A 26639-nucleotide genomic window follows, 5' to 3' on the forward strand; every position below is an offset into this window, starting at 1 on the left:
TACTGCCTTTTTTTCTGGTGAGTGGGGACCCGTGAGAGGAGGAGCACGAATAGTCACCTGAGAAGCATCATTACACCTGTTTTACAAGTTCAGCACACCATATTGGATGGACTTTATATGATTTGATTGCACTTTATATATATATTATATATTATATATTTCTTTGCACTTTATTTTTTGCACTGAGCACTTCATACCATGTCGTTAAGCCATATCATGATATTGTAGGTGTTGATGTAGGTTTGCCTAATACTATACTGGCTTGAGCTATAGGAGCAGCGCTGAGTTTAAAAAAAAAAAAAAAGAAAAAAAAATACAAATATTTCTGTATACCTATTAACCGCCTGCGCTCAGTGACCAAAGAAATATGACTCAACGACCAAAAATATCAGCTGCTGTGTGAAACACCTAATGTGTTTGCATAAAATGTCATCCTTAATCGCGGCGCTTCAACCATCAGCCACAAATTATACCAAATAATACTAAATTACTAAATTATAAAATGATTGATGCCCTCCTGACACTGTAGCAGTCTTTCGGTGACAAGTCGCCTCCACACCATCTGATTTAAACCTATAATTGCCATTCAATGCATGCAATTACGGCACAATAGTACGGCAATTATAGGTTTAAATCAGGTGTAGGGAGGCAACTTTGGGTGACACTGTGCCGGAGATCCTTGACTTTTCCCATGTTGTTCAATAGCTCTCCACCTCTCTAAGGTAGCCTCCGCCAAAATAAATGCATTATTAATAATAATAATGTGGAAAGCAAAATAAAACAATCAGTTGGTCTAAGGCAGGGGGGTCCCTAAACTGTACTGTGGCCCATGGGAAAGTTTATGTGGCCCCCTGCTTGCCTTTATCTGGCCCTCAGGGACTATTCCTCCCACTGACACCAACAATGTACATTTTTTACTTCCAATGACCACCAAGTCTATGGCATTATTTACCCCCACCGATGCCGGGGCATTTTCGACTCCCCCGGCTACAGTCGCCCCCCCCCCAAGGGTTAAAGGACAGTAAACTGGCCCTTTGCTTCAAAAAGTTTGGAGACCCCTGATCTAAGGAAATAATAAATACCTAGAGATGAAACCTTTTACACCCTTGCAAATTAGAAAACTGTGAATGTAAAGTAAATGAGAGAAACAATATGCTGGAACAGAAAGGGTCAAAGCGACAACTTCTGTTGCAATGTGACTGTGTACAATGCCATCTAGAGGTAACATGAGGTAATGACAGACAATAGTTGCAGGACTTCTTTGGATACATTGCCCATAAATTGCTTATCACAAACATTGCTGGAACCAGTGTGTGGATTCTGGTGAAAAGTGAACTCAGTACATAAATATGCAACCATCGGTTAGGATGTGACTGTAGGATGCCACCTAGTGGTGACATGAGGTAATGCCAGAAAATAGTGACACGGCTTTTTTGGAGACATTTCCCATAAAATGCTTATCATAAAGATTACTGGAACCAGTGTGGATTCTGGTGGAAACTGAACTCAGTACATGAATATGCCACCTCTTAGTGGTCCTAATCTAGTGCTGTGACCTGAATGCAAAATTCACAACACAGTGGATTATACCAATAAGTCCTTTTCTGCATGATTACTAATTGTGTATTTCCATGGTCAGTCTATCCAAGCATGGTGTTTTAGTAGGCAGAGCCTGGTGTGCCGAGTCCATAGTTGCCAACAGTCCTGATTTTCCCGGGAAAATCCCGATTTTGGGACTCTCGTCCCGGATGGAGGCTGTCCCGAATCGAGATTTTCCATAAGGAAAATCGGGAATGTTTTTTTTTTGTTTTTGGAGCAGCTGGCTCCAGCAAAATGGTGGCCGGCGCCGCCGCTCGATCTTCCCCCTAGTGACAGTTTTGTGTAGTGGAGAGAGGAAGGGGGCTCGATCCATGCAGCCAATGAAGCGGCTTCTTTAGCTGCACAGCCCCTCCCCTCTCCACTGAAGCAGATTACAACGGCGTCGCCGTGTCTTGCCGAAGTTCCCCAGCCCCGTACTGCACAAGCGCTGCACCTGCGCAGTACAGGGGGTCATACTTGCCGAGGGGAACTTTCTCGGCAGGCACAACACCGGCCGGCTGCTCCTGCACTGAGCGGGGGGGCTGCATTAATAGAGGGGGGGTTGCACTGAGGGGGCTGCTCCTAGGGGGGTCTGCACTAATTGAGGGGGGGGCTGCACCTAGGGGGGGTCTGCACTAATAGAGGGGGGCTGCACTGAGGAGGGGCTGCGCTAATAGAGGGGGGCTGCACTAATAGAGGGGGGGCTGCACTGAGGGGGGCTGCACTGAGGGGGTGCTGCACTGAGGGGGGTCTGCACTAATAGAGGGGGGGTCTGCACTGATGGAGGGGGTCTGCACTGAGGGGGTCTATACAGACTCTGCCGGGGGCACCTGATGCAAGGACAGACTCTGCCGGGGGCACCTGATGCTAGGACAGACTCTGCCGGGGGCACCTGATGCTAGGACAGACTCTGCCGGGGGCACATGATGCAAGGACAGACTCTGCTGGTGGCACCTGATGCAAGGACAGACTCTGCTGGGGGCACCTGATGCAAGGACAGACTCTTCCGGGGGCACCTGATGCAAGGACAGACTCTTCCGGGGGCACCTGATGCAAGGACAGACTCTGCCGGGGGCACCTGATGCAAGGACAGACTCTGCCGGGGGCACCTGATGCAAGGACAGACTCTGCCGGGGGCACCTGATGCAAGGACAGACTCTGCCGGGGGCACCTGATGCAAGGACAGACTCTGCTTGTGGTACCTGATGCAAGGACAGACTCTGCCGGGGGCACCTAATGCAAGGACAGACTCTGCAGGGGGCACCTGATGCAAGGACAGACTCTGCCGGGGGCACCTGATGCAAGGACAGACTCTGCTGGTGGCACCTGATGCAAGGACAGACTCTGCCGGGGGCACCTGATGCAAGGACAGACTCTGCAGGGGGCACCTGATGCAAGGACAGACCCTGCCGGGGGCACCTGATGCATAGACAGACTTTGCCGGGGGCACCTGATGCAAGGACAGACTCTGCTGGGGGCACCTGATGCAAGGACAGACTCTGCTTGTGGTACCTGATGCAAGGACAGACTCTGCCGGGGGCACCTGATGCAAGGACAGACTCTGCCGGGGGCACCTGATGCAAGGACAGACTCTGCGGGGGCACCTGATGCAAGGACAGACTCTGCCGGGGGCACCTGATGCAAGGACAGACTCTGCCGGGGGCACCTGATGCAAGGACAGACTCTGCTGGGGGCACCTGATGCAAGGACAGACTCTGCTGGGGGCACCTGATGCAAGGACAGACTCTGCCGGGGGCACCTGATGTAAGGACAGACTCTGCTGGTGGCACCTGATGCAAGGACAGACTCTGCTGGGGGCACCTGATGCAAGGACAGACTCTGCTGGGGGCACCTGATGCAAGGACAGACTCTGCCGGGGGCACCTGATGTAAGGACAGACTCTGCTGGTGGCAGGCGACGTGTCTAGTGACACGCTCAGGGATCCCACTGATTCGGCATTATGGTGAGTTTAATGATTTAATTTTATATTACAATGTAATAATAGAAATAATGCGCTTCAATCATCCTGACACCATAACAACCATGGTGCTGGGATGATTGAAGTGTTAACACCAGGTGTTTGGAGTATCTTTATCTGCTGATTGTTAAACTTTCTAGAATACACATATTTCTATTGTGTAGGATCTGGGGCTGCTGTCCCTCCATTCCTCCCCCCCTTTCCTTCTCCCTCTCTCCCTTTCCCTCTCTCCCCCTTTCCTTCTCCCCCTTTCCCTCTCCATCCCTCATTCATCTCAGACTCTAACCACACCCTCTTGAGCCACGCCCATTTAAGCCACACCCATTTTGGGCACGGCGCGCCTCGCGCACCGCACTTGTAATTTGCCCTAAGCCACGCCTATAACAAATGCCCCCGCCCCCTAATTATCGTAAGCTCCGCCTACAGCCAAAAAAGTGCCCCACATATTTTTTTTGCAATGTTGGCAACTATGCGAGTCACCTACAGCATTCTAAACTCTCGGTGAGTTCAGTACTAAGCACTTCCCGCCAGAGTTCCTGGCTCTGTTCCAGCTTTCAGCTTGCCTTGGGGTGTTCCCACCCCTGCTGTATTATCCAAAACATAAAAAAAATTAAATAAAACAAAACACTGATCAGGAGTTGGGAGGGGGCCCTTTCAGCAGGTGTGCAGACCAGGAACTCAGCACAGGGATGGTGGAAACCCCTTAATGAGCACAGAAGGAGTGCAGATCCAGGAATTCAGTGCAGGGATGGTGGGAACTCCCCATGAAAGACACAGCAGGTGTAGTGTCTGGAGAACCCTCTGTGGGGTACCTCTTTGGGGCCTCTCTCAGAGTGGTCCCCTTCCAATAAGTGGCCCTGTGTCAAGTGCATCTTGGCTCTTACCACTCTCTTGGGTCACTCTTTACTCTTGCCCTCTGTAGGCTCTCCTCTGAGGAGTCTCTTTTAGTTATGTGGCCCTTGTAGGGTCTATCTTGGCTCTAATGTCCTCTAAGGGAACCCCTTTCAGCTATGCATACCTCTATGGGGCTCCCCATTTGGCTTTATATGTGTAATAATATGCCCAAACCATTGTGACTCCATTTTGATATGTTTTGATATGCATTGATATGCTTTGATATGCGTTGCCAGTTCAACTATGAAAGAATGCTTAGAAAGATGCTTGCACAAGCACTATACTCTATATATATCATTGTGGGTTGGTTTGTCCTGTCCTGTTCTCTGTTCTGTAGGCCATGGGACAGGATGCATGACTCATGACTCATAACCAGATGCCCTGTTGACTTTTGTAACCTCATGATAGATGTATTTTAGGGGTCATTGACTTGTATAACCATATATTTTATACCAATACATCATTTACTAACCACTCCCCCCTCCCCTCTTTCTATTGGTATGTTGAACCATATATAAGCTGTAACAAACCTAACAAAAGGCAGACATTTAACGAATGCACAACCTGCCTCTCATTTCATTTGATGTCTCCAGATATCTGTGGGCACTGTTGGTGTACCTAATAGTCGGGTGGTCGTCCAGAATACCTACTATTTCCTTTCAATATTGACCTCTGTGGAGCCCGCCTTTGGTTCTATGGTTCCCATCTCAGCTCTATGATCTTCTGCTGAATGCCTTATGTTTTTCTTTTCAGTTCTGGTGAATTGGTAAATATTTGAAACCACAGATATGTAATGTTTTATATCACACATACCACCTCTCCACCATACTGGAAGAGTCCTTCTCCTCACTGCTCATTGATATTCATCACACGGTCATAGTCATTCTGTGTGACATTCTCCACAGCCCCCATCGCCAATACCCCCCTGCTGTTTAACAGCACATACAGCTGTCCAAAGTGACCGACTGTCTCCTCTACTATCCACTGGAGGACCTTCCTTCTCATCTGTAAGATCTCTGGGGACCAGGAAGGGCTGTGGGAAAGAAGACAATATCTGCATACCTCCTAATGTTTTGAGATGGGATCGAGGAACGCCTTTAGCAAACGTATGTAGGCATAGGACACCCCCTGCCATGCCTCCCTAACCACTTTCCTGCTGGGCCCTTTCACCCCCTTCCTGCCCAGGCCAATTTTGAGCTTTCAGCGCTGTCACACTTTGAATGAAATGGTCGCCAGTTGTATTCCTTAGATGCTTTGGTATGACAGCCATAAAAATGTTTAGATTCTCCTGAATCTATGCCCGTTAGAAGGAAATTGTAAAGTTCTGGAATCAGGGAGCTGTTTTTGGGCACATCATTTTTTACACATATGTAATATATAGAACACTATGCACTAACTTTGAATTGATTCCTCGTCACTAGCCATGGACAGGAGGAAATGAAGGTAAAATTAGAGAGAATGTGCAAAATAAAAACTAATATGTGGCAAACATGGATTGTTTTATTAAAGATGAATTGATTGCACAGAAAAACTCAGGTAGCTCTATAATATTAGGATTTTCTCTGTTATCCGTTGATTTATCATGGACACATGATATGTTGGCCACCATCCACGAGCAATGCCACTCCAGTGATAAAAGAAGCTGCATCTGACGCCAGGAAAGCAATTGTTCGGGCAACTTCCTCTACTGTGCCAGGCCGTCCCACGGCATTCATTTCCTTTGTGTGCTTCAGGAACTGGAAGAGAGAAGGAGCTGAGAGATAAGTGCCAAGACATGAGGAAAGAAGGAGCTGAGAGATCAATGCCAAGACATGGAAAGAGATAAAACATAAGAGTTCAATGCCAAGACACAAGAAGAAAAGGAGCTGAGAGGTCAAAACCAAGACATGAGAAAAGAAGGAGCTGAGTGAACAATACCAAGATACTAGGAGAGAAGAAGTTGAGAGATTAGTACCAATACACGAGGAGAGAGATCAATGCCAAGACACAAGGAGAAGAAGAACCCGAGAGATCAGTGCTAGGACACAAGGAGAGAAATAACAGAGATCAGTGCTAAGACCTGAGGAGAGAAGGAGCTGAGAGATCAATGCCAAGACATGGAAAGAGATAAAAGATAAGAGTTAAGTGCCAAGACACAAGAAGAGAAAGAGCTGAGAGGTCAATACCAAGACATGAGGAAAGAAGGAGCTGAGTGAACAATACCAAGACACTAGGAGAGAAGAAGTTCAGAGATTAATACATGAGGAGAGAAGGATATGGGAGATCAATGCCAAGACACAAGGAGAAGAAGAAGCCAAGAGATCAGTGCTAGGGCACAAGAAGAGAAGTATCTGAGAGATCAGTGCTAATACATGAGGAGAGCAGGAACTGAGAAATCAGAGCTAAGACATGAGGAGAGCAGAAACTGAGAGATCAGAGCTAAGACATGAGGAGAGCAGGAACTGAGAGATCAGACTTAAGACATGAGGAGAGCAGGAACTGAGAGATCAGAGCTAAGACATGAGGAGAGCAGGAACTAAGAGATCAGAGCTAAGACATGAGGAAAGCAGGAACTGAGAGATCAGAGTTAAGACATGAAGAGAGAAGGGGCAGAGAGATCAATGCCATGACATGAAAAGAAAGGGAGCTGAGAGTTCAATACCAAGAAACTAGGAGAGAAGAAGACGAGAGATCAATGCCAACACACAAGGAAAGAAGCTGAGAGATCAATACCAATACATAAGAAGAAAAGAATATGGGAGATCAATGCCAAGACATAAGGAGAAGGAGTAGCTGAGAGATCAGTGCTAAGACAGAAGAAGAGAAGTAACTGAGAGATCAGTGCTAAGACGTGAGGAGAGGAGGGGATAGAGAGATCAGTGCTAAGATTTAAGGAGAGAAGTAGCTGAGAGATCAGTGTCAAGACATCAGGAGAAAGGGAGCTGAGAGATCAATACCAAGAAATGAGGAGAGAAGAAGATACGAGATCAATGCCAGGACACAAGAAGAGAATGGGCTGAAAGAACAATACCAAGACACTAGGAAAGAAGGAGCTGGGAGAGCAATGTTAGGACACAAGGAATGAAGATGCTGAGAGATCAATACCAATACATGAGGAGAGAAAAAGATGAGAGATCAATACCAAGCCATAAGGAGAAGAAGGAGCTGAGAAATCAATGTCAAGACAGGAGGAGAGAAGGAGCTGAGAGATAAATACCAAGAAATGAGGAGAGAAAAAGATGAGAGATCAATATCAAAACATAAGAAGACCAAAGAGCTGAGAGATCAATACCAAGACATGAGGAGAGAAGGAGCTGGGAGATCGATGCCAAGACACAAACAGAGAAGGAGCTGAAAGACCATTACCAAGACACAAGGAGAGATGGAGCTGAGAGATCAATGTGAGGGCACAAGGAAAGAATAAGCTGAGAGATCGACACCAATACTGTACATGAGGAGAGAAGAAGATGAGAGTTCAATGCCAAGACATGAGGAGAGAAGGAGCTGGGAGATCAATGCCAAGACGTGAGGAGAGAAGAAGACCAAGACCAAGACCCAACAGAGAAGGATCTGAAAGACCATTACCAAGACACAAAGAGAGATCAATGTGAGGGCACAAGGGAAGAATAAGCTGAGAGATCAACACCAAAACTGTACATTAGGAGAGAAGAAGATGAGAGATCAATGCCAAGACATGAAGAGAGAAGAGGCAGAGAGATCAATGACAACACATTAGCAAAGAAATGGCTGAGAAATCAATGCCAAGACAAGAGGAGATAAAGAGCTGAGAGATCAGAACCAAGAAACAAGGGAAGAAGTAGCTGAGAGATCAATGCCAAGACACGAGGAGAGCAGGAGCTGAGGGATCAATGCCAATAAATACAAATCAAAACAAATATTTTTTGTTAGTACATCATTAAATGTATTTTTATACATATTGCACAAGAAGTGTAACTGCTTAGATTTTACTTGATATCAGAGCTCAGACTGAAGAATGCACAGGAAGCCAATCAGTTATGCTACATTGCTAAGAAGGGTCATGCTGAGAAATGAGCTCATCAGTCTGCCACTTCTCACCCCACTTTTAAGTTACAGGCTGGGGGAGATACAAGACCTGTAAGTGGGCCCCATATACTGTATGTGTATGTATTTCATCAGTATATTTAGTGGTTTGCCTGGAGTTCAGCGATAATGATGAGGACTCCGGGAGTATTATTTGGCCTCAGATGAGAAATGTACATCTAGAATGTCCCAGTTATATTTTGCTGAGCCCTTTTGTTGAGGCATTTGGGGAAACTCTAGAAATAAAAAATGGAATTTGTGACCCAAGGGCTTCAAAATGCTAAAATTATATAAAAACATAAGACAGACCATATTAATCAGGATGACATCTCTGGATCCCAAGTTTTTAACAGCAGGTCTTATATTTCTATTATAACATATTCTCTTTACATTTCCCAGCCAGACAGGAGGAACAAGACACAATTATGATTGTTATTAGAAGCTGGAGGCCACGTTCACCAACATAATGAAGCAAATGATTCACTCAACAGTCATGTGTACAGCCCCCATATTGCTCAGTACTCTTTGTTGGACCCTGGACCTTGTCTATATATAGACCTAAAAATACCCAGACATGGTACAGGTAGTCATTGTATGCTCCCCATTAGCCGGCTAGAAAAATGAATCTTGGGTGTCTCAATAGTCATACACAGGGCAAGCTCCTCCAACTACGTACCTCCTGGTACTGCTCTTCACTCATTCCGGCCCGCTTGTGAACTTCAGTTACAATCACCCCCGGACTGGAAAAGAAGCACAGACATTGTCAGCTGGAGCATATGGAGAAGAATGACCACCCTGTAATTTCACCTTCCTTCTTGTCGATATATAGCATAAAGTTTTACCCAACTGATCCCAACAATAACCACAGATCTTGCTCAGTATTTAAAAACTGGTTTACCTGATTTTATCATGTCACTATACATATAATAAGGATATTTTCTAATGTATGCATCCTCTTTTGGACACTTTCATTCTGATCTGATGCCAAGGGTCAGGCTATGTATTAACACTGTTAGGCCTCATTCAGAGGGCAGCAGTGTCAGAAACCATGAAATCAGGCTAAGACAGAAGTACAGTTAAATCACACTTGTCAAATAATAAAAGCAAAAAGAACAAACATAGTCAAAACATAGCCAAAGTTCAGTAACGGATAGTCAGCCAAGCCAGAAGTCAGGGATCAATGTAGTAGAACTGCAAGCAGGATCTGGAGCCAGAAGGGATGTCAGCAAAGCAGGCCTTGAACAGGATCACAGAGGAGATAGTTTCTGTGATGTTGACAAAGGCAGAGCTCTTCTGGACTGGACGGATTAAGTAGGCAGGACTGACGAGCAGGATATCATCAACAGCTGAGTAACTGTGGAGAAATAGGAGCTGGCAATTAGCCGACAGCTGAGCGGCCAGCTCAGAGAAGGAAGGGCTGTGCCCAGCCCTGAGAAGCAGCCCTCAATACCCCTCTGAAAACTGACCCACAGTGGAACATATTTCATGGGGCAGTTGACAGATGACTGGGGGGCAATTTATTGTTTGCAGCATGGCCTTACACACTTGAATGGGTCACGTTCGGCAGAGGTATAGCCCACCAAACACAACAGGGGATTTTGGGGTGACCGCCAAGCAAAGTATCATGGTCATGGCAGGTATACAGTCATGAGCAGCTGCACGTCCTTCTTCAGGAAGGCAGTCCAACTGTATTGGGGGGGTCCAGGGAGTCCACAAACCAGTTGGTATCTGGTGTGACCACTATTTGCTTCATGCAGTGCAGCACATCTCTTTGGCATAGAGTTGATCAGGTTGTGTCCCCGTCTTCTGATGGCTCCTTCCAGCAGAATAATGCACCATGTCACAAAGCTCCAATCATCTCACCACTGGACAATGAGGTCACTGTACTCCAATGGCCTCCACACTCACCACATCTCATCCAATAGAGCACCTTTGGGATGTGGTGGAACAGAAGATTGGCATCATGGATGTGCAGCCGACAAATCTGCAGCTATCATGTCAATATGGAGCAAAATCTCTGAGAACTACCTTAGTTCTTCGTGGCACAGATTCCACACAGTACATGTAGTCAGATTTTGGCAATTCTACTCACCAAACGGCATTGACTCGGACCTGCTTACTGCCCAACTCTAGAGAAAAACAAAAACACAGTGAATGTGATTTTAATGGAAGACTTTTACTAAACAAATGTACACTGTGTTCTACATCATGCAAGCACCGCCAGTAAACTTCCGTGATGATCGTTCTGGGTTTGCTTTCTATGCAAATTCTATGCTGTATGTCCTTTACTTGAAGCAACTGATTTCAATTATTTCAATTATTACTTTGTTACTCATTAATGTATTTGATCTTTACTATACAGTGTGACTCCTTCCTGACTAATGTTCCTGACGAAGGGATGTATTGTGTCCTGAAACGCGTCGGTCCATCTAGACTCACATGGGAATTTATCACCATTGTCATCAATTTTTTATTGGTTTGAAAATCTATATTTGTATATATGTACACTTTGTTTAATAAATTATATTGTATTTTTGTACTCTGTTGCCGTTAAAGTCTCAGTTCTTATGGGGAGTATTTCCTTTTCTATTTAACTATGTTCTACATTATGTCCCATTGCATACAGTTTTCTTAATCAAATATTTTTTATCTAGTTGTAAAGTTTGTTACGTGAAGATCCTGCCAGCTACAGCACTTCCTATTCCAGGCTGACCACGCTAAGCTGCTGACTCTCAATTAGCAACAGCGTTGTCAGCTTCCTGTTCCGGCTATTTCAGTTGGCAGTTGGGATGCTTAGATCTACTGAGCATGCTCCCTGCAGACCTGACCGGGCTAAAAAAAAAGGAATCTGCTCTGCAGGGTGACAACACCGCTGATATCTGAGGGGCAGCAGCTGAGCGCTGACACCCTGCAATGGGAAGTGCTGGAACTGGTCGGATCTCCAGCAGTGGCGGTGCGTCCATAAGGGAAACTTTTCACCAACTTTCACAAAAAAAAATTAGATTTATAAATCTGTATATGGTGAATCTTGATGCCAGATATGGGATAAAATATTAAAAATAGATTTTGGGTCTACACACACTTCTCCATGCATTCTATTTCAGAAGCAAGAACAAGGGGCGTAACTACAATTCATGGGGTCCATAGCAACATTTTAATAGGGCACCTCAGTGACCCCTATGAGTGCCACCTGGCAATGTCAGTTGGGACAATAGTCAAACCAATCAAGGATCCAGACGTTTTTTTGTTGGGATCCACCCAACCGCCCGAGTGACAGCTCACTCCAACCCTCTCTGATGCCAGTGAGCGCTGAAGGGGTCGAATAGAAAGTGTTGACTCACAGTCCGTGCTCTCTGCTCAGAGATGACCAGGAACTGGGCGATCAAAGGTCATGTGATCTATCAATTCTCAGTCCTAGAGCCGGCAGGGGACAGTCGTAGCATCAGACTGAGGCTAAGCCTTCCCTAGCCCCAAATGGTTGCTAACACAGGCAGTCATTGTTTTTGGTTACACCATAGGAAAGTCCAATACATTCTCAATATTTACATGTTATATCTTCATGGGATTTTAATGCACTTCCAGCCACAAATACAGCTCATATTTGGGATTATTTCACCTTGACTGGGAAATATATACTCAGGGTTTAAATGGAGATTGTATTCTACTCACCTCGAGCGGCGCTTCTCGTCATATGATCGACCGCCGACTTGGACGTACAGTAAGCCACACAGCCCGGGACCTTAAAAACAAACGGGGACATTTGGAAATGCTGGCACGTAGGTTATGCTCATACGTTTACATACCCTGGCAGAATTTAGGATTTCTTGGCCATTTTTCGGAGAATATGAAAATGATAACACAAAAACTTTTCTTTCACTCATGGTTAGTGTTTGGCTGAAGCCATTTATTATCAATCAACTGTGTTTACTCTTTTTAAATCATAATGGGACACAGAAACTACCCAAATGACCCTTATCAAAAGTTTTTCATACCCTGGTGATTTTTGCCTGATAACACGCACACAAGTTGACACAAAGGGGTTTGAATGGCTATTAAAGGTAACCATCCTCACCTGCGATCTGTTTCCTTGTAATTAGTGTGTGTGTATAAAAGGTCAATGAGTTTCTGGACTCCTGACAGACCCTTGCATCTTTCATCCAGTGCTGCACTGAGGTTTCTGAATTCTGAGTCATGGGGAAAGCAAAAGCATTGTCAAAGGATCTGCGGGAAAAGGTAGTTTGTAAAGTTATGCACTTGGGGGCTAAGAATATGCATGCATCATACATGCTAGGGGGAGTAAAACTGGGGGAATCCGTAGTGGAGAAGGATCTGGGGGTTTTGGTAGATCATAAGCTCAATAATAGCATGCAATGCCAAGCTACGGTTTCCAAAGCGAGCAAAGTCCTTTCTTGTATTAAGAGAGGTATGGACTCCAGAGAGAGAGATATAATTTTGCCCCTGTTCAAATCATTAGTAAGACCTCATCTGGAATATGCAGTTCAGTTTTGGGCACCAGTTCTCAAAAAGGATATCGGGGAACTGGAGAAAGTGCAGAGAAGGGCAACCAAACTGATAAGAGGCATGGAGGAGCTCAGCTATGAGGAAAGATTAGAGGAACTGAATTTATTCACTCTTGAGAAGAGGAGAATAAGGGGGGATATGATCAACATGTTCAAATATATAAAGGGTCCATATAGTGAACTTGGTGTTGAGTTATTCACTTTACGGTCAACACAGAGGACAAGGGGGCACTCTTTACGACTGGAGGAAAAGAGATTTCATCTCCAAATACGGAAAGGTTTCTTCACAGTAAGAGCTGTGAAAATGTGGAATAGACTCCCTCCAGAGGTGGTTCTGGCCAGCTCAGTAGATTGCTTTAAGAAAGGCCTGGATACTTTCCTAAATATACAGAATATAACTGGGTACTGACATTTATAGGTAAAGTTGATCCAGGGAAAATCCTATTGCCTCTTGGGGGATCAGGAAGGAATTTTTTCCCCTGCTGTAGCAAATTGGAGCATGCTCTTCTGGGGTTTTTTTGCCCTCCTCTGGATCAACTGTGGGTATACTATTGGGTATATTGGATTGTACGATATATTTTTTTTTTTTTTTTTATGGTTGAACTGGATGGACTTGTGTCTTTTTTCAACCTGACTAACTATGTAACTATGTAACCATATAAAACAGGAAAGGGATATAAAAAGATATCCAAGGAATTGAGAATGCCAATCAGCAGTGTTCAAACTCTAATCAAGAAGTGGAAAATGAGGGGTTCTGTTGAAACCAAACCATGGTCAGGTAGACCAACTAAAATTTTAGCCACAATTGCCAGGAAAATTGTTCGAGATGCAAAGAAAAACCCACAAATAACTTCAGGTGAAATACAGGACTCTCTGAAAACATGTGGTGTGGCTGTTTCAAGATGCACAATAAGATGGGCTACATGATCGAGTTGCCAGAAGAAAGACAGAATTCTAGGCATACTGTTCCAAACTGATCTAGGTAAACCATTCCAAACCATTCTAGGTCAACCATTTCAAACCATTCTAGGCAAACTGTTCCAACCCACTCTAGGTAAACAATTCCAGACCATTCTAGGTAAAGCATTCCAAACCATTCTAGGCAAACTGTTCCAAATCATTCTAGGTAAACCATTCTAAACCATTCTAGGTAAATGGTTCAATTCCAAACCATTCTAGGTAAACTATTCCAAGCCACTCTAGGTAAACTGTTCCAAATCATTCTAGGTAAATGGTTCAATTCCAAGCCTTTCTAGGTAAACCAATCCAAACCATTCTAGGTCAACCATTCCAAACCAATCTAGGTAAACTGTCCCAAACCATTCTACGTAAACTGTTTCAAACCATTCTACGTAAACTTTTCCAAACCATTCTAGGTAAACTGTCCCAAACCATTCTAGGTAAACTGTTCCAAACCATTCTAGGTAAACTGTTCCAAGTCATTCTAGGTAAATGTTTCAATTCCAAACCTTTCTAGGTAAACCAATCCAAACCATTCTAGGTCAACTATTCCAAACCAATCTAGGTAAACTGTCCCAAACCATTCTACGTAAACTGTTTCAAACCATTCTACGTAAACTTTTCCAAACCATTCTAGGTAAACTGTTCCAAACTATTCTAGGTAAACTGTTCCAAACCATTCTAGGTAAACTGTTCCAAATCATTCTAGGTAAATGGTTCAAATCCAAACCTTTCTAGGTAAACCAATCCAAACCATTCTAGGTCAACCATTCCAAACCAATCTAGGTTAACTGTCCCAAACCATTCTACGTAAACTGTTCCAAACCATTCTACGTAAACTGTTCCAAACCATTCTACGTAAACTGTCTCAAACCATTCTAGGTAAACTGTTCCAAACCATTCTAGGTAAATCTTTAATTTCCAGACCTTTCTAGGTAAACCAATCCAAACCATTCTAGGTCAACCATTCCAAACCAATCTAGGTAAACTGTTCCAAACGATTCTAGGTAAACCATTCTAAAACATTCTAGGTAAACATTCTATTCCAAACCATTCCAAACGAATCTAGGTAAACTGTCCCAAACTATTCTAGCTAAACTATTCCAAACCATTCTAGGTAAACCATTGCAAACCATTTTAGATAATCTGTCCCAAGCCATTCTAGGTAAACTGTTCCAAACTGTTCTAGGTAAACTGTTCCAAACTGTTCTAGGGCATACACACGGTCGGACTTTGTTCGGACATTCCGACAACAAAATCCTAGGATTTTTTCCGATGGATGTTGGCTCAAACTTGTCTTGCATACACACGGTCGCACAAAGTTGTCGGAAAATCCGATCGTTCTAAACGCGGTGACGTAAAACTTGTACGTCGGGACTATAAACGGGGCAGTGGCCAATAGCTTTCATCTCTTTATTTATTCTAAGCATGCGTGGCACTTTGTCCGTCGGATTTGTGTACACACGATCGGAATTTCCGACAACGGATTTTGTTGTCGGAAAATTTTATCTCCTGCTGTCCAACTTTGTGTGTCGGAAAATCCGATGGAAAATGTCCGATGGCGCCCACACACGGTCGGAATTTCCGACAACACGCTCCGATCGGACATTGTCCATCGGAAAATCCGACCGTGTGTACGGGGCATTCTAGGTAAACTGTTTTAAATTATTCTAGGTAAACCATTGCAAAAGTGTTTGACGTTTAAATAATTGATGGTACTCCCCTTGAAGGGGTAACTAGTTTGTTTGACAACAGATGTCTGTTATTCACACTGCACAGCATTAAGTGGAAAAGCAGCCAGGACATAGTTACATAGTTACATAGTAGGTGAGGTTGAAAAAAGTCCATCAAGTCCAACCTATGTGTGTGATTATGTGTCAGTATTACATTGTATATCCCTGTATGTTGCAGTCATTCAGGTGATTATCTAATAGTTTCTTGAAGCTATCAATGCTCCCCGCTGAGACCACCGCCTGTGGAAGGGAATTCCACATCCTTGCCACTCTTACAGTAAAGAACCCTCTACGTAGTTTAAGGTTAAACCTCTTTTCTTCTAATTGTAATAAGTGGCCACGAGTCTTATTAAACTCTCTTCTGCGAAAAAGTTTTATCCCTATTGTGGGGTCACCAGTACAGTATTTGTAAATTGAAATCTCAAGCGTCTCTTCTCCAGAGAGAATAAGTTCAGTGCTCGCAACCTTTCCTCATAACTAAGATCCTCCAGACCCTTTATTAGCTTTGTTGCCCTTCTTTGTACTCACTCCATTTCCAGTACCTCCTTCCTGAGGACTGGTGCCCAGAACTGGACAGCATACTCGAGGTGCGGTCGGACCAGAGCCTTGTAGAGTGGGAGAATTATCGTTTTATCTCTGGAGTTGATCCCCCTTTTAATGCCAATATTCTGTTTGCTTTGTTAGCAGCAGCTTGGCATTGCATGCCATTGCTGAGCCTATCATCTACTAGGACCCCCAGGTCCTTTTCCATCCTAGATTCCCCCAGAGGTTCTCCCCCCCAGTGTATAGATTGCATTCATATTTTTGCCACCCAAATGCATTATTTTACATTTTTCTACATTGAACCTCATTTGCCATGTAGTCGCCCACCCCATTAATTTGTTCAGGTCTTTTTGCAAGGTTTCCACATCCTGCGGAGAAGTTATTGCCCTGCTTAGCTTAGTATCGTCTGCAAATACAGAGATTGAACTGTTTATCCCATCCTCCAGGTCGTTTATAAACAAATTAAATAGGATTGGTCCCAGCACAGAACCCTGGGGGACCCCACTACCCACCCCTGACCATTCCGAGTACTTCCCATTTATCACCACCCTCTGAACTCGCCCTTGTAGCCAGTTTTCAATCCATGTACTCACCCTATGGTCCATGCCAACGGACCTTATTTTGTACAGTAAACGTTTATGGGGAACCGTGTCAAATGCTTTTGCAAAATCCAGATACACCACGTCTACCGGCCTTCCTTTATCTAGATGGCAACTCACCTCCTCATAGAAGTTTAATAGATTGGTTTGGCAAGAACGATTCTTCATGAATCCATGCTAATGATACCGTTCTTATTACTAAAATCTTGTATATAGTCCCTTATCATCCCCTCCAAGAGTTTACATACTATTGATGTTAGGCTAACTGGTCTGTAATTCCCAGGGATGTATTTTGGGCCCTTTTTAAATATTGGTGCTACATTGGCTTTTCTCCAATCAGCTGGTACCATTCCAGTCAGTAGACTGTCTGTAAAAATTAGGAACAACGGTCTGGCAATCACTTGACAGAGTTCCCTAAGTACCCTCGGATGCAAGCCATCTGGTCCCGGTGATTTATTAATGTTAAGTTTCTCAAGTCTAATTTTAATTCTGTCCTCTGTTAACCATGGAGGTGCTTCCTGTGTTGTGTCATGAGGATAAACACTGCAGTTTTGGTTACTGAAGCCCCCCGATTCACTCATGAAGACTGAGGAGAAGAATAAATTCAATACCTTTGCCATCTCCCCATCCTTTGTAACCAGATGTCCTTCCTCATTCTTTATGGGGCCAATATGGTCTGTCCTCCCTTTTTTACTGTTTACATACTTAAAGAATTTCTTGGGATTTTTTTTGTTCTCCTCCGCTATGTGTCTTTCATGTTCTATCTTAGCCGTCCTAATTGCACCCTTACATTTCTTGTTGCATTCTTTATAAAGTCTGAATGCTGAGGATGATCCCTCAACCTCGTATTTTTTGAAGGCCTTCTCCTTTGCTTTTATATGCATTTTTACATTGGCGTTAAGCCATCCAGGATTTTTGTTCGCTCTTTTAAATTTATTACCCAATGGGATACATTGGCTAATGCCCTTATTTAATATGCTCTTAAAGCAAACCCATCTCTCCTCCGTATTCTTTGTTCCTAATATTTTATCCCAATTTATGCCTTTTAGCAAGGTTTGTAGTTTAGGGAAGTTGGCTCTTTTGAAATTCAGTGTCTTTGTGTTCCCTATGTTTCCTATTTGTGTGATTTATACTGAAACTAATTGACCTGTGATCGCTGTTACCTAAATTGCCAAGTATTTCCACATCCGTGATCAGGTCTGTATTGTTGGTAATCAGTAGATCCAGTAATGTTTTATTTCTAGTTGGTGCGTCTACCATCTGAACAATAAAATTGTCCTGCAAGACATTAAGGAACTGGCGAGCCTTAAATGAATGCGTGGTTCCCTCCGCCCAGTCTATGTCTGGATAATTAAAATCCCCCATTATGATAACACTTCCCATCCTTTCTGCTAATCCAATTTGTGATAGGAGATCCATCTCCACTTCCTCCCTCAGGTTAGGGGGCCTATAGCATACTCCCAGTATTATTTTCCCCTTAGCTTTATCCCTTTGGAGCTCTACCCATAAGGATTCCACCTCCTCTCTAGCTCCCTCAGTGATGTCATCTCTCACATTCGCTTGTACATTATTCTTGATATATAGGCATACCCCTCCCCCTTTTTTGCCCTCTCTATCCTTGCAGTAAAGGGTATACCCTTGAATGTTTGCCAGCCAATCATGAGAGCTGTTGAACCAGGTCTCTGAAATTCCCACAAAATCCAAATCCTCCTCGTACAACAGTATCTCTAGTTCACCCATCTTGTCCGCCATGCTCCTGGCATTGGTGAACATGCCACATAGTTTAGACCGGTCGCATATTGTCTTCGTATTGGGTGTTTCGAGATTGCAACTAGGACTTGCTACTATACTCACCTTGTGTTTTTGTGCTTTGGTTAACCTACCACTAATGCCCCCAATACTACCCTTTGGAATATCTTCCGCGCTGGCTATCTCTGTCTCTGGACCCCCCCCCCCATCGCCTAGTTTAAAAACCCCTCTAACTTTTTGGCCATCTTCATTCCCAGCAGATCTGCACCCTCCTCATTTAGGTGCAGTCCGTGCCTTCTATAGTACCGGTTACGGACTGAGAAGTCGCCCCAGTCCTCCAGGAACCCAAACCCCTCCTTACTACACCAGCTCTTCAGCCACTTGTTTACTTCCCTAATCTCCCTCTGCCTTTCTGGTGTGGCTCCATGTACCGGTAGTATTCCTGAGAACACTGCCTTGGAGTAGTATGACACTGTATGACATCTTGCTGCCACAAGCTGGAGGGATACATCACACTGGTGTACTGACCTCCCAATAAACCACATACCTGGAAAGAAACAAGGGAACACCTAATGACCAGGCTTATAACGATCATGCAATCCTGTACTCTCACAAATGCCTCAGGTGTCTTGCAATGTGTGGACACAGGATTGAAGGTTCCTTCACACCAAAGACACTTCAGAACCTTCATACTCCAGGCCCCAATCCAGGATTACCAAACCGTGATAAAACGTAAAACAGAGCTTTCTCCGCTTACAGTCCACAAGCTGGAGCTTTTCCAACTGCACCTTTGAGAATCCGGTGTCATTTCTACCTAAGTTCACATAGTGGCGGGGTCTCACACCCACACAAGTACATGTGTATAACTAATCATATGGTAATGTCCAATGCATATAGATGATTGATGTGATCACTTCAACTTTGCTGGGGAGAAAAAAGGGAAAGGAGTACTGCAGAGAACATGGGGAGAGGAGTACAGCCAAAAAAAACAGAGAAAGGAGTACTGCCAGGAAATACAGGGAAAGGAGTACTTCTAGGTAGGGCATAGGGAAAGGAATAGTGTTGGGCAGGACACAGAGAAATGAGTACTGCCAGGAAAAACACAGAGAAAAGATTACTGCCAGAGAGAACACAGAAAAAGGAGGAGTACTGCCGGGGAGGACATAAGGAAAGCAATACTGCTGAGGAGAAGGCAAGGAAAAAAAAGCATATGCTGGGAAGCACACAGGGAAAGAAGTATTGCTGGAGAGAACACAGAGAAAGAAGGACTGTAGAGAATAACACAAGGAAAGGAGTACTGAAAAATAGGACATAGGGAAAGGAGTACTGTTGGGGAGAACACAGGGAAAAGAAGTACAGCCAGAGAACGCATGGAAAGAAGCACTGCCCAGGGGGAGAATGAAGGGAAAGGAGAACTGCCAGGGGGAAAACAGGAAGAGGTGCACTGTCAGGGAGAAAACAGGGAGAGGAGCACTGCCAGGGAGAAAACAGGGAGAGGAGCACTGCCAGGGAGAAAACAGGGAGAGGTACACTGCCAGGGAGAAAACAGGGAGAGGTACACTGCCAGGGAGAAAACGGGGAGAGGGGCACTGCCAGGGAGAAAACACGGAGAGGAGAACTGCCAGGGGGAAAACAGGAAGAGGTGCACTGCCAGGGAGAAAACAGGGAGAGGAGCACTGCCTGGGAAGACATAGGAAAAAGAATAATGCAACAGCAGACAAGGTAAAGGACTACTGCCATTTTGTTAGAGACCCAAGAGGCTTTTTGCCTAATCCCAGGCACACCACCACCACCCCCCATGTGGGAATGCCAAGGTTTGACAATAATTCACATTATACTGTAGTATGTGGACATGACTGAGTAATGTGCTAGAGTTCTTGATTTAATTTTTTAATCAAGCAACAGGCTTTTTAACTGTAATAGAGAAATAGGTATCACCCATGGGGCTATGTTGTTTAGCTGGGGTGTCTAAAGCATGAACGGAGAACAAAACACCACATTTTTGTAATGTAAAAAATAGTGGATATACGTGTATTACAGGTATGTGTTTATGTATTTACTGATCTGGTTGAAATTTGAAAAGAAGGTGGTGTAGTATAGAAGATGCAGAAGCATCTCACTGAAGAGGACTGGGACACCATTTACGAATACACTCATAAAGGCTCCCTGAACGTAGCGATTCAGGAAAATTGCTACAAAGTTGTAACCAGATGGTACAGAACACCCTCACGCCTTCACAAATTTTCCCCCCGCCATATCCAACACTTGCTGGACGTGCGGGAAAACAGAAGGCACCATGCTCCACGTGTGGTGGGAATGTGAACCACTCCAACCCTTTTGGAAGGAAGTTCATGATCTCATTGCGCATGTTACCACATTCACTCTGGACTACACCCCCTCACAATTTCTCCTATACCACACAACCCTGTCTAAAAAGGACTATTTTAAGTCACTGGCCATGCATATGGTGAACGTGGCCAGAATCTGCATCCCCATACATTGGTGCTCCACACACAATCCAACGATTGGACAATGGTTCACCAGGTTTTCAAGGATAGAGGAGATGGAAAAATTGATCCATATATCTCAGTAACGGATAAAAAAATGTGCAATTACCTGGTCATGCTGGACTCATTTCAGAACCACTGAGCATTACGTTCCTTAAACGTAGCTGACATCCATCAGGCAATTGACATTATCTATCCCTGGGAGGGCAATGGGGAGCGGGCCTACTCTAAGCTGCTTACTACCTAGTAGAAATACCTATCCCTACCCCCCTCCCTACCAACCCTCTTCCTTTCCTCTGTAGGCCAACCCTCCCCTTTTCCTTTTTTTCTTTTTTCTCTTCTGTTTTTTTTTCCCTCTTGCCCCTCTTCCTCCTCCCCTCCTATTTATTTATTTATTTCAGGTACTTATTTAGCGCCATCAATTTACGCAGCGCTTCACAGTACATATACATTGTACATTCACATCGGTCCCTACCCTCAAGGAGCTTACAATCTAAGATCCCTAACTCACATTCATACATACTAGGGACAATTTAGACAGGATCCAATTACCCTACCAGCACGTCTTTGGAGTGTGTGAGGAAACCGGAGTACCTGGAGGAAACCCACGCAGGCACAGGGAGAACATGCAAACTCCAGGCAGGTAGTGTCGTGTTTGGGATTTGAACCAGTGACCCTTCTTACTGCTAGGTGAGAGAGCTACCCACTACACCATTTGCAGCCTGCTCTTCTTTCTCTTTGTCACTCGAGTGTTCTTTGAGCCACACTACATGTAATCTACAGTCACCACATGAAACATACATGATAGGACACCGTTAACATTGTCCTGATCTAGAACAAGCCTATAAACTACTTCCTCCCACCGGTTGCATAACAGTAATCTCCGTAGGAGGGGTGGAAAACAGAAAAAGAGATCCTTCACCTTAACCTAAGCTACAATTTGTCTTAATGCTCGGTTCCTGGTTATTCCACTTCAAGTCTTAATTATGATATGTTTTTCTCAAATGTATATGTTTTCTTGATCATTTCATGATTACATGTGACTTCTGTTATACTTTGTATGCATCATTCTTATTGTTTTTGATAAAAATTTTTGTGGGAAAAAAAAAAAAAGAAGAAGATACAGAAGCACAATATGTGCACTGTTTTTTTACATCATATCTCATTCAGAAAACAAAAAAAAAATATTCTGCAGCCGATATATATATTTTTTATAGAGGAGAGGGGAACTCATACCGTTCTCTGGCTTAAGAGGCTGGATACGTTGACGATGTTTCCTTTGGTCTTGATGAGATGAGGCACTGCCAGATGAGACATATAGAAAAGAGACCTGGAAAAGTACAGAGATACTTGGATTATTTTACAATATGCACTCACTTCCTGTTGTGTAAAATGTAAAATTATGCAAAAATTTTCAGAGCATAATAAATCCAATCAGCTGGTCTGAGAAAATAATAAATGCCCAGAGATTAATAAATTTTACACCCTTACAAATGAGAAAACAATAAATGTCAATTTATTAAGAACAACCCACGAAACCCCTCATAATGGACACAGCTGATTTGTAGATCAGGCACTCTAGAATCTCAGGACTCCAGAGAGGTTCCATTGCCTCCAGGAGGTCCTTCACAAATTAGTTTATCTCCATTTTGTAGCCCTTTTGTAGGGTCCATCTTGACTTTTAGGCCCTTCAAGTGGCCTTCCTCTGCTCTTCAACCCTGCACAGACTCTCCTCAGCTCTATGAAGCTCTGTGAGGCCTGTATTGGCTCTACAGCTCTCTGTGGTTCTAATTTAGGCTTTGTGAACCTTGGTTGGTCCCCCTTTGGCTCTCTCTGGGGTATTAGTAAATATTTGAATCCACATATATGTAATGTTTTTTATGGTCCATACCACATACCACCCTTTTATGATATTGAATGAGACCTTTCCGTTACCGCAAGTTGGTGTTCATCACATGGTCATAGTCTTCCAGTGTGGTGTTCTCCACTGTCCCCTTTACCAGGATCCCCCCACAGTTCACCAGCACATCCATCTGTTCAAAGTGACCAACTGTCTCCTCTACAATCTTCTGGACAACTTTCTCATCTGTCAGATCTCCGGGGACCAGGAGGGGCTGTGAAGAAAAAAAGACAAGTTTGATAACCAGTAATGTAACACTTACAGAAGAGATGAGGGGACACTACTAAATCTGACACACAGAGAGAATAGATGAGGGGGCAGTAATGAAAGACACACACATGCAGAGTACATATGACATGTCATGTTACCTTCAGGCCAGAGATTTCTTCACAACGCTGGGCCGTCTCCTGCAGCTTCTCCTGGTTTCTTCCATTTAGGGTCAGTCGAGCCCCCAGACCAGCAAAATGGATAGCAGTTCCAGCCCCAATCCCAGAGCTGGCTCCGGTCACTACACACACCTTCCCCTGCAGGGACACCACCTGAAAATGGGCACAGAATGAAGGAGTAACTAAGGAGTAACTAAAGAGGGACACAAAACCCAGGAACTGCTACAGACAATTACTGCATGTGTGACCAGTAGTGTACTTAGGTTTTGTGCTGCCCTATGCCTGACTAAACTCGTGCACCACCTAATTAAAATATGACCCACCCCTTCCTGTCATGGGCACACCCCTTGTTTAAGACCCGCCCTGAAATTTTCGAGTGGGGACACTAGTTCTGAGGACCGGGGGGTGGATTCCCTTAATTTGCATAGATTTCCTCTCATTTCCTGTTCGGCTTTGGGACAGGAAGTGAAGGGAAAGCTCTGCAATGGGACGGGGATGGTAAAAAATAAACTGACAGGGGCTATAACCCTCCCTTATTCTATCAAAAATGAATGTTGCCTCTAGTTCTACTTTAAGCACAAATTTCTGATAATTTTATGGAGAGGACTAAGAAGATATAACTATACCAATGGTGCAGCAGAAAACATATTACACAGTGAGGAAGGTTTGTGGTCCACGATGAAGCAGCACCCCCCCCCCCCCCGACAGTTGTGAAAGCAGTGCGGCTGCTTTATGGGGGCACTAGACTAATTTGCCTCTCAGCCCAGTCCGCTCCATAAGACTTGTGCTACACTAACAGTAGCTGTACATTCACACACTGTACATTCACACACCGTACATTCACGCACTGTACATACACACACCGTACATTCACACACTGCTCACCTGTTCCTGCTGTGTAGCCATGTCTTCTCCAGTACAGGTCAGAACTGTATTGGCACTCAGCACTGACCGGCGGAGCTTTTACCTGCTTAACTGCTGAAAGAATGCAGAAGTTCAGGATGGACATTATTTTTTTTTAATTGCTTTCTCGGGGCACTTTCTGTGAGTGAAAAGCCGGAGAACCTGTCTAGGAAGTCTCTGCTGGAAGCTGCAAACTTGCATCTGGACACAGCTATCATTTATTATATTCAACTTCTCAGCTTTAGGAGCCGTAATAATAATAATAATCATAAAAATAAATGCAAAAAACTTACAGGAAAGACCAAAGCTGCATCCTATGCAGTAGTGATGAGTGACTGGGCTCGGGTTCACTTTCCTCTGTTCTTCTTCCGTTGTTGACTCGACGCTCTCTCCTGCTCTAATGCTGGGTGCATGGTGTGCCACTACTTATATTGGCATGGGGTGGGGTCACTAGGTGATATCATCTGGATGCCCCGCCCCTTATGAAGTCAATGCCTGGGTCATGATGGCCTCTGGTGACCCCACCCCACCTACCCCATACTCATTCACATAGGGTGGGGGGGCCATAATCTGGGGGCCCCCTTATTAAAGGGGGCTTCCAGATTCCAATAAGTTTCCTGCCCGCAAACCCTGGCAATCAACGGGCAGGGTTGTCTGGAAGAGGCCCGTGTCCTCATCAACATGGGGCAAGGTGCTTTGGGGTGGAAGTGCGCACCCACCCCCATGTTGAGGGCATGTGGCCTGGTACTGTTCAGGAAGGGGGCGCTCGCTCATCCCCACTGCTTGTGGTGTGGTTTGAGTCTGAAATGAACTACAGATGGAGGGAGAAAGAAATAAAGAGGGAAGGAGAGAGAAGGAAGGAAAGAAAGAGGGGTGGAGAGACAGCAGGCCCAGATCCCACACCACAATAGAAAAAGAATAGAATAGAAAATGTAACAATCAGATAAAGATACTCCAAACACCTGGTGTTGGCGCTTCAAACATCCCGTCACCATGCTTGTTATGGTGTCAGAATGATTGAAGCGCATTATTTCTATTATTACATTGTAATATAAAATGAAATCATTCAACTCACCATAATGCAGAATCAGTGGGAGCGCTGAGAGTGTCACTTACCACATTGCCCTGCCACCAGATGCCATTAGGTGTCCCCAGCGGAGTCCCTCCATACATCAGGTGTCCCCAGCAGAGTCCCTCCTTACACCAGTCATTCCCAGAGGAGTCCCTCCTTACATCAGATGTCCCCAGCTGAGTCCCTCCTTACATCAGGTGTCCCCAGCGGAGTCCTTCCTTACATCACGTGTCCCCAGCGCAGTCCCTCCTTACACCAGTCATTCCCAGCGGAGTCCCTCCTTACATGAGATGTCCCCAGCGGAGTCCCTCCTTACATCAGTTGTCCCCAGCAGAGTCCCTCCTTACATCAGGTGTCCCCAGCGGAGTCCCTCCTTACATCAGGTGTCCTCAGCAAAGTCCCTCCATACATCAGGTGTCCCCAGAGCAGAGTCCCTCCTTACAACAGGTGTTCCCGGCGGAGTCCCTCCTTACATCAGGTGTCCCCAGCAGAGTCCCTCCTTACACCAGGCATCCCCAGCAATATTGATTCGCTGTTGTAACATTCCTGGGTGGGGTCGGAGCGCACTCTCTGCAACCCGAGCCCACCCTATTTTGAAGCATATTAGAGCCTCTGGCTATAATCAGGTGCTTAAAAAAAACCTGGCCACTGTAATTCATGTGCCTGGTGCCATAAAAAGGGGCGGATGCAAGAATAGGGGGTGGCCGCGGCGGCCATGGACAGATTCATGCTATGCATGAATCTATCCATTATGCATATAGGGGGTGGCGAGGAAAGAGGGGGGAGTGCCTGGGCATCCCTAATGGACGGGCCGCCATTGAATAACTCCATGTGTGTGCATAATTAGGACCGATCTTTCACATTTCCTGTACAACTGGATGCAAATATGAGGAGTCCCTGAGCAAACAGCTGGGGCCCTTGACCTCAAGGGCCCATAGACAGTTGACCCACCCACTGTAGCTCCTGTCCTCACCTCTAGACATGCTACTGACCAATAGACGGGGAGATCCTTTTTTTAGTTTGTGAAACACCGATACTTGTTGTGTCCTCTCCATCCTTCTCACAATCAGCAACTGTTATTTATCACAGATGTATCCAACAGGAGCCCCTCACATTATTTTAGTGGCAAATATGTTTTTATTGACAATATCAAAGAATATTTGTACACAAATATTGGTAGTCAGTTATTGATGACAAAGACATAGCTGAGTATTTTTTAGTCCAGTGTACAATTTTTGATTAGATCTTGTGTGAGAGGGGACCATCATCAACCAGC

The 26639-nt window shown here is 44.7% G+C and overlaps 1 protein-coding gene across 1 annotated transcript in view; it reads right to left on the reverse strand.

The window, feature by feature from the left end:
• Positions 1-5944: 5944 nt before the first annotated feature.
• The window catches only part of LOC141148171 (3-oxoacyl-[acyl-carrier-protein] reductase FabG-like), a 59118-nt gene continuing 38423 nt past the window's right edge, over positions 5945-26639 (reverse strand). The window contains exons 2-9 of the mRNA XM_073635364.1: positions 24274-24366; positions 23371-23541; positions 23038-23216; positions 22339-22432; positions 12161-12230; positions 10584-10620; positions 9168-9231; positions 5945-6186 (exon numbers count right to left, since the gene is read on the reverse strand). Coding sequence (XP_073491465.1) covers positions 6031-6186; positions 9168-9231; positions 10584-10620; positions 12161-12230; positions 22339-22432; positions 23038-23216; positions 23371-23541; positions 24274-24294 — 792 coding nt within the window. The 5' untranslated portion in view covers positions 24295-24366 and the 3' untranslated portion in view covers positions 5945-6030. The remainder of the gene's footprint in view (positions 6187-9167; positions 9232-10583; positions 10621-12160; positions 12231-22338; positions 22433-23037; positions 23217-23370; positions 23542-24273; positions 24367-26639) is intronic.

The sequence above is a fragment of the Aquarana catesbeiana genome, linkage group LG06 (genome assembly GCF_042186555.1).
Source record: "Aquarana catesbeiana isolate 2022-GZ linkage group LG06, ASM4218655v1, whole genome shotgun sequence".
NCBI lineage: Eukaryota > Metazoa > Chordata > Amphibia > Anura > Ranidae > Aquarana > Aquarana catesbeiana.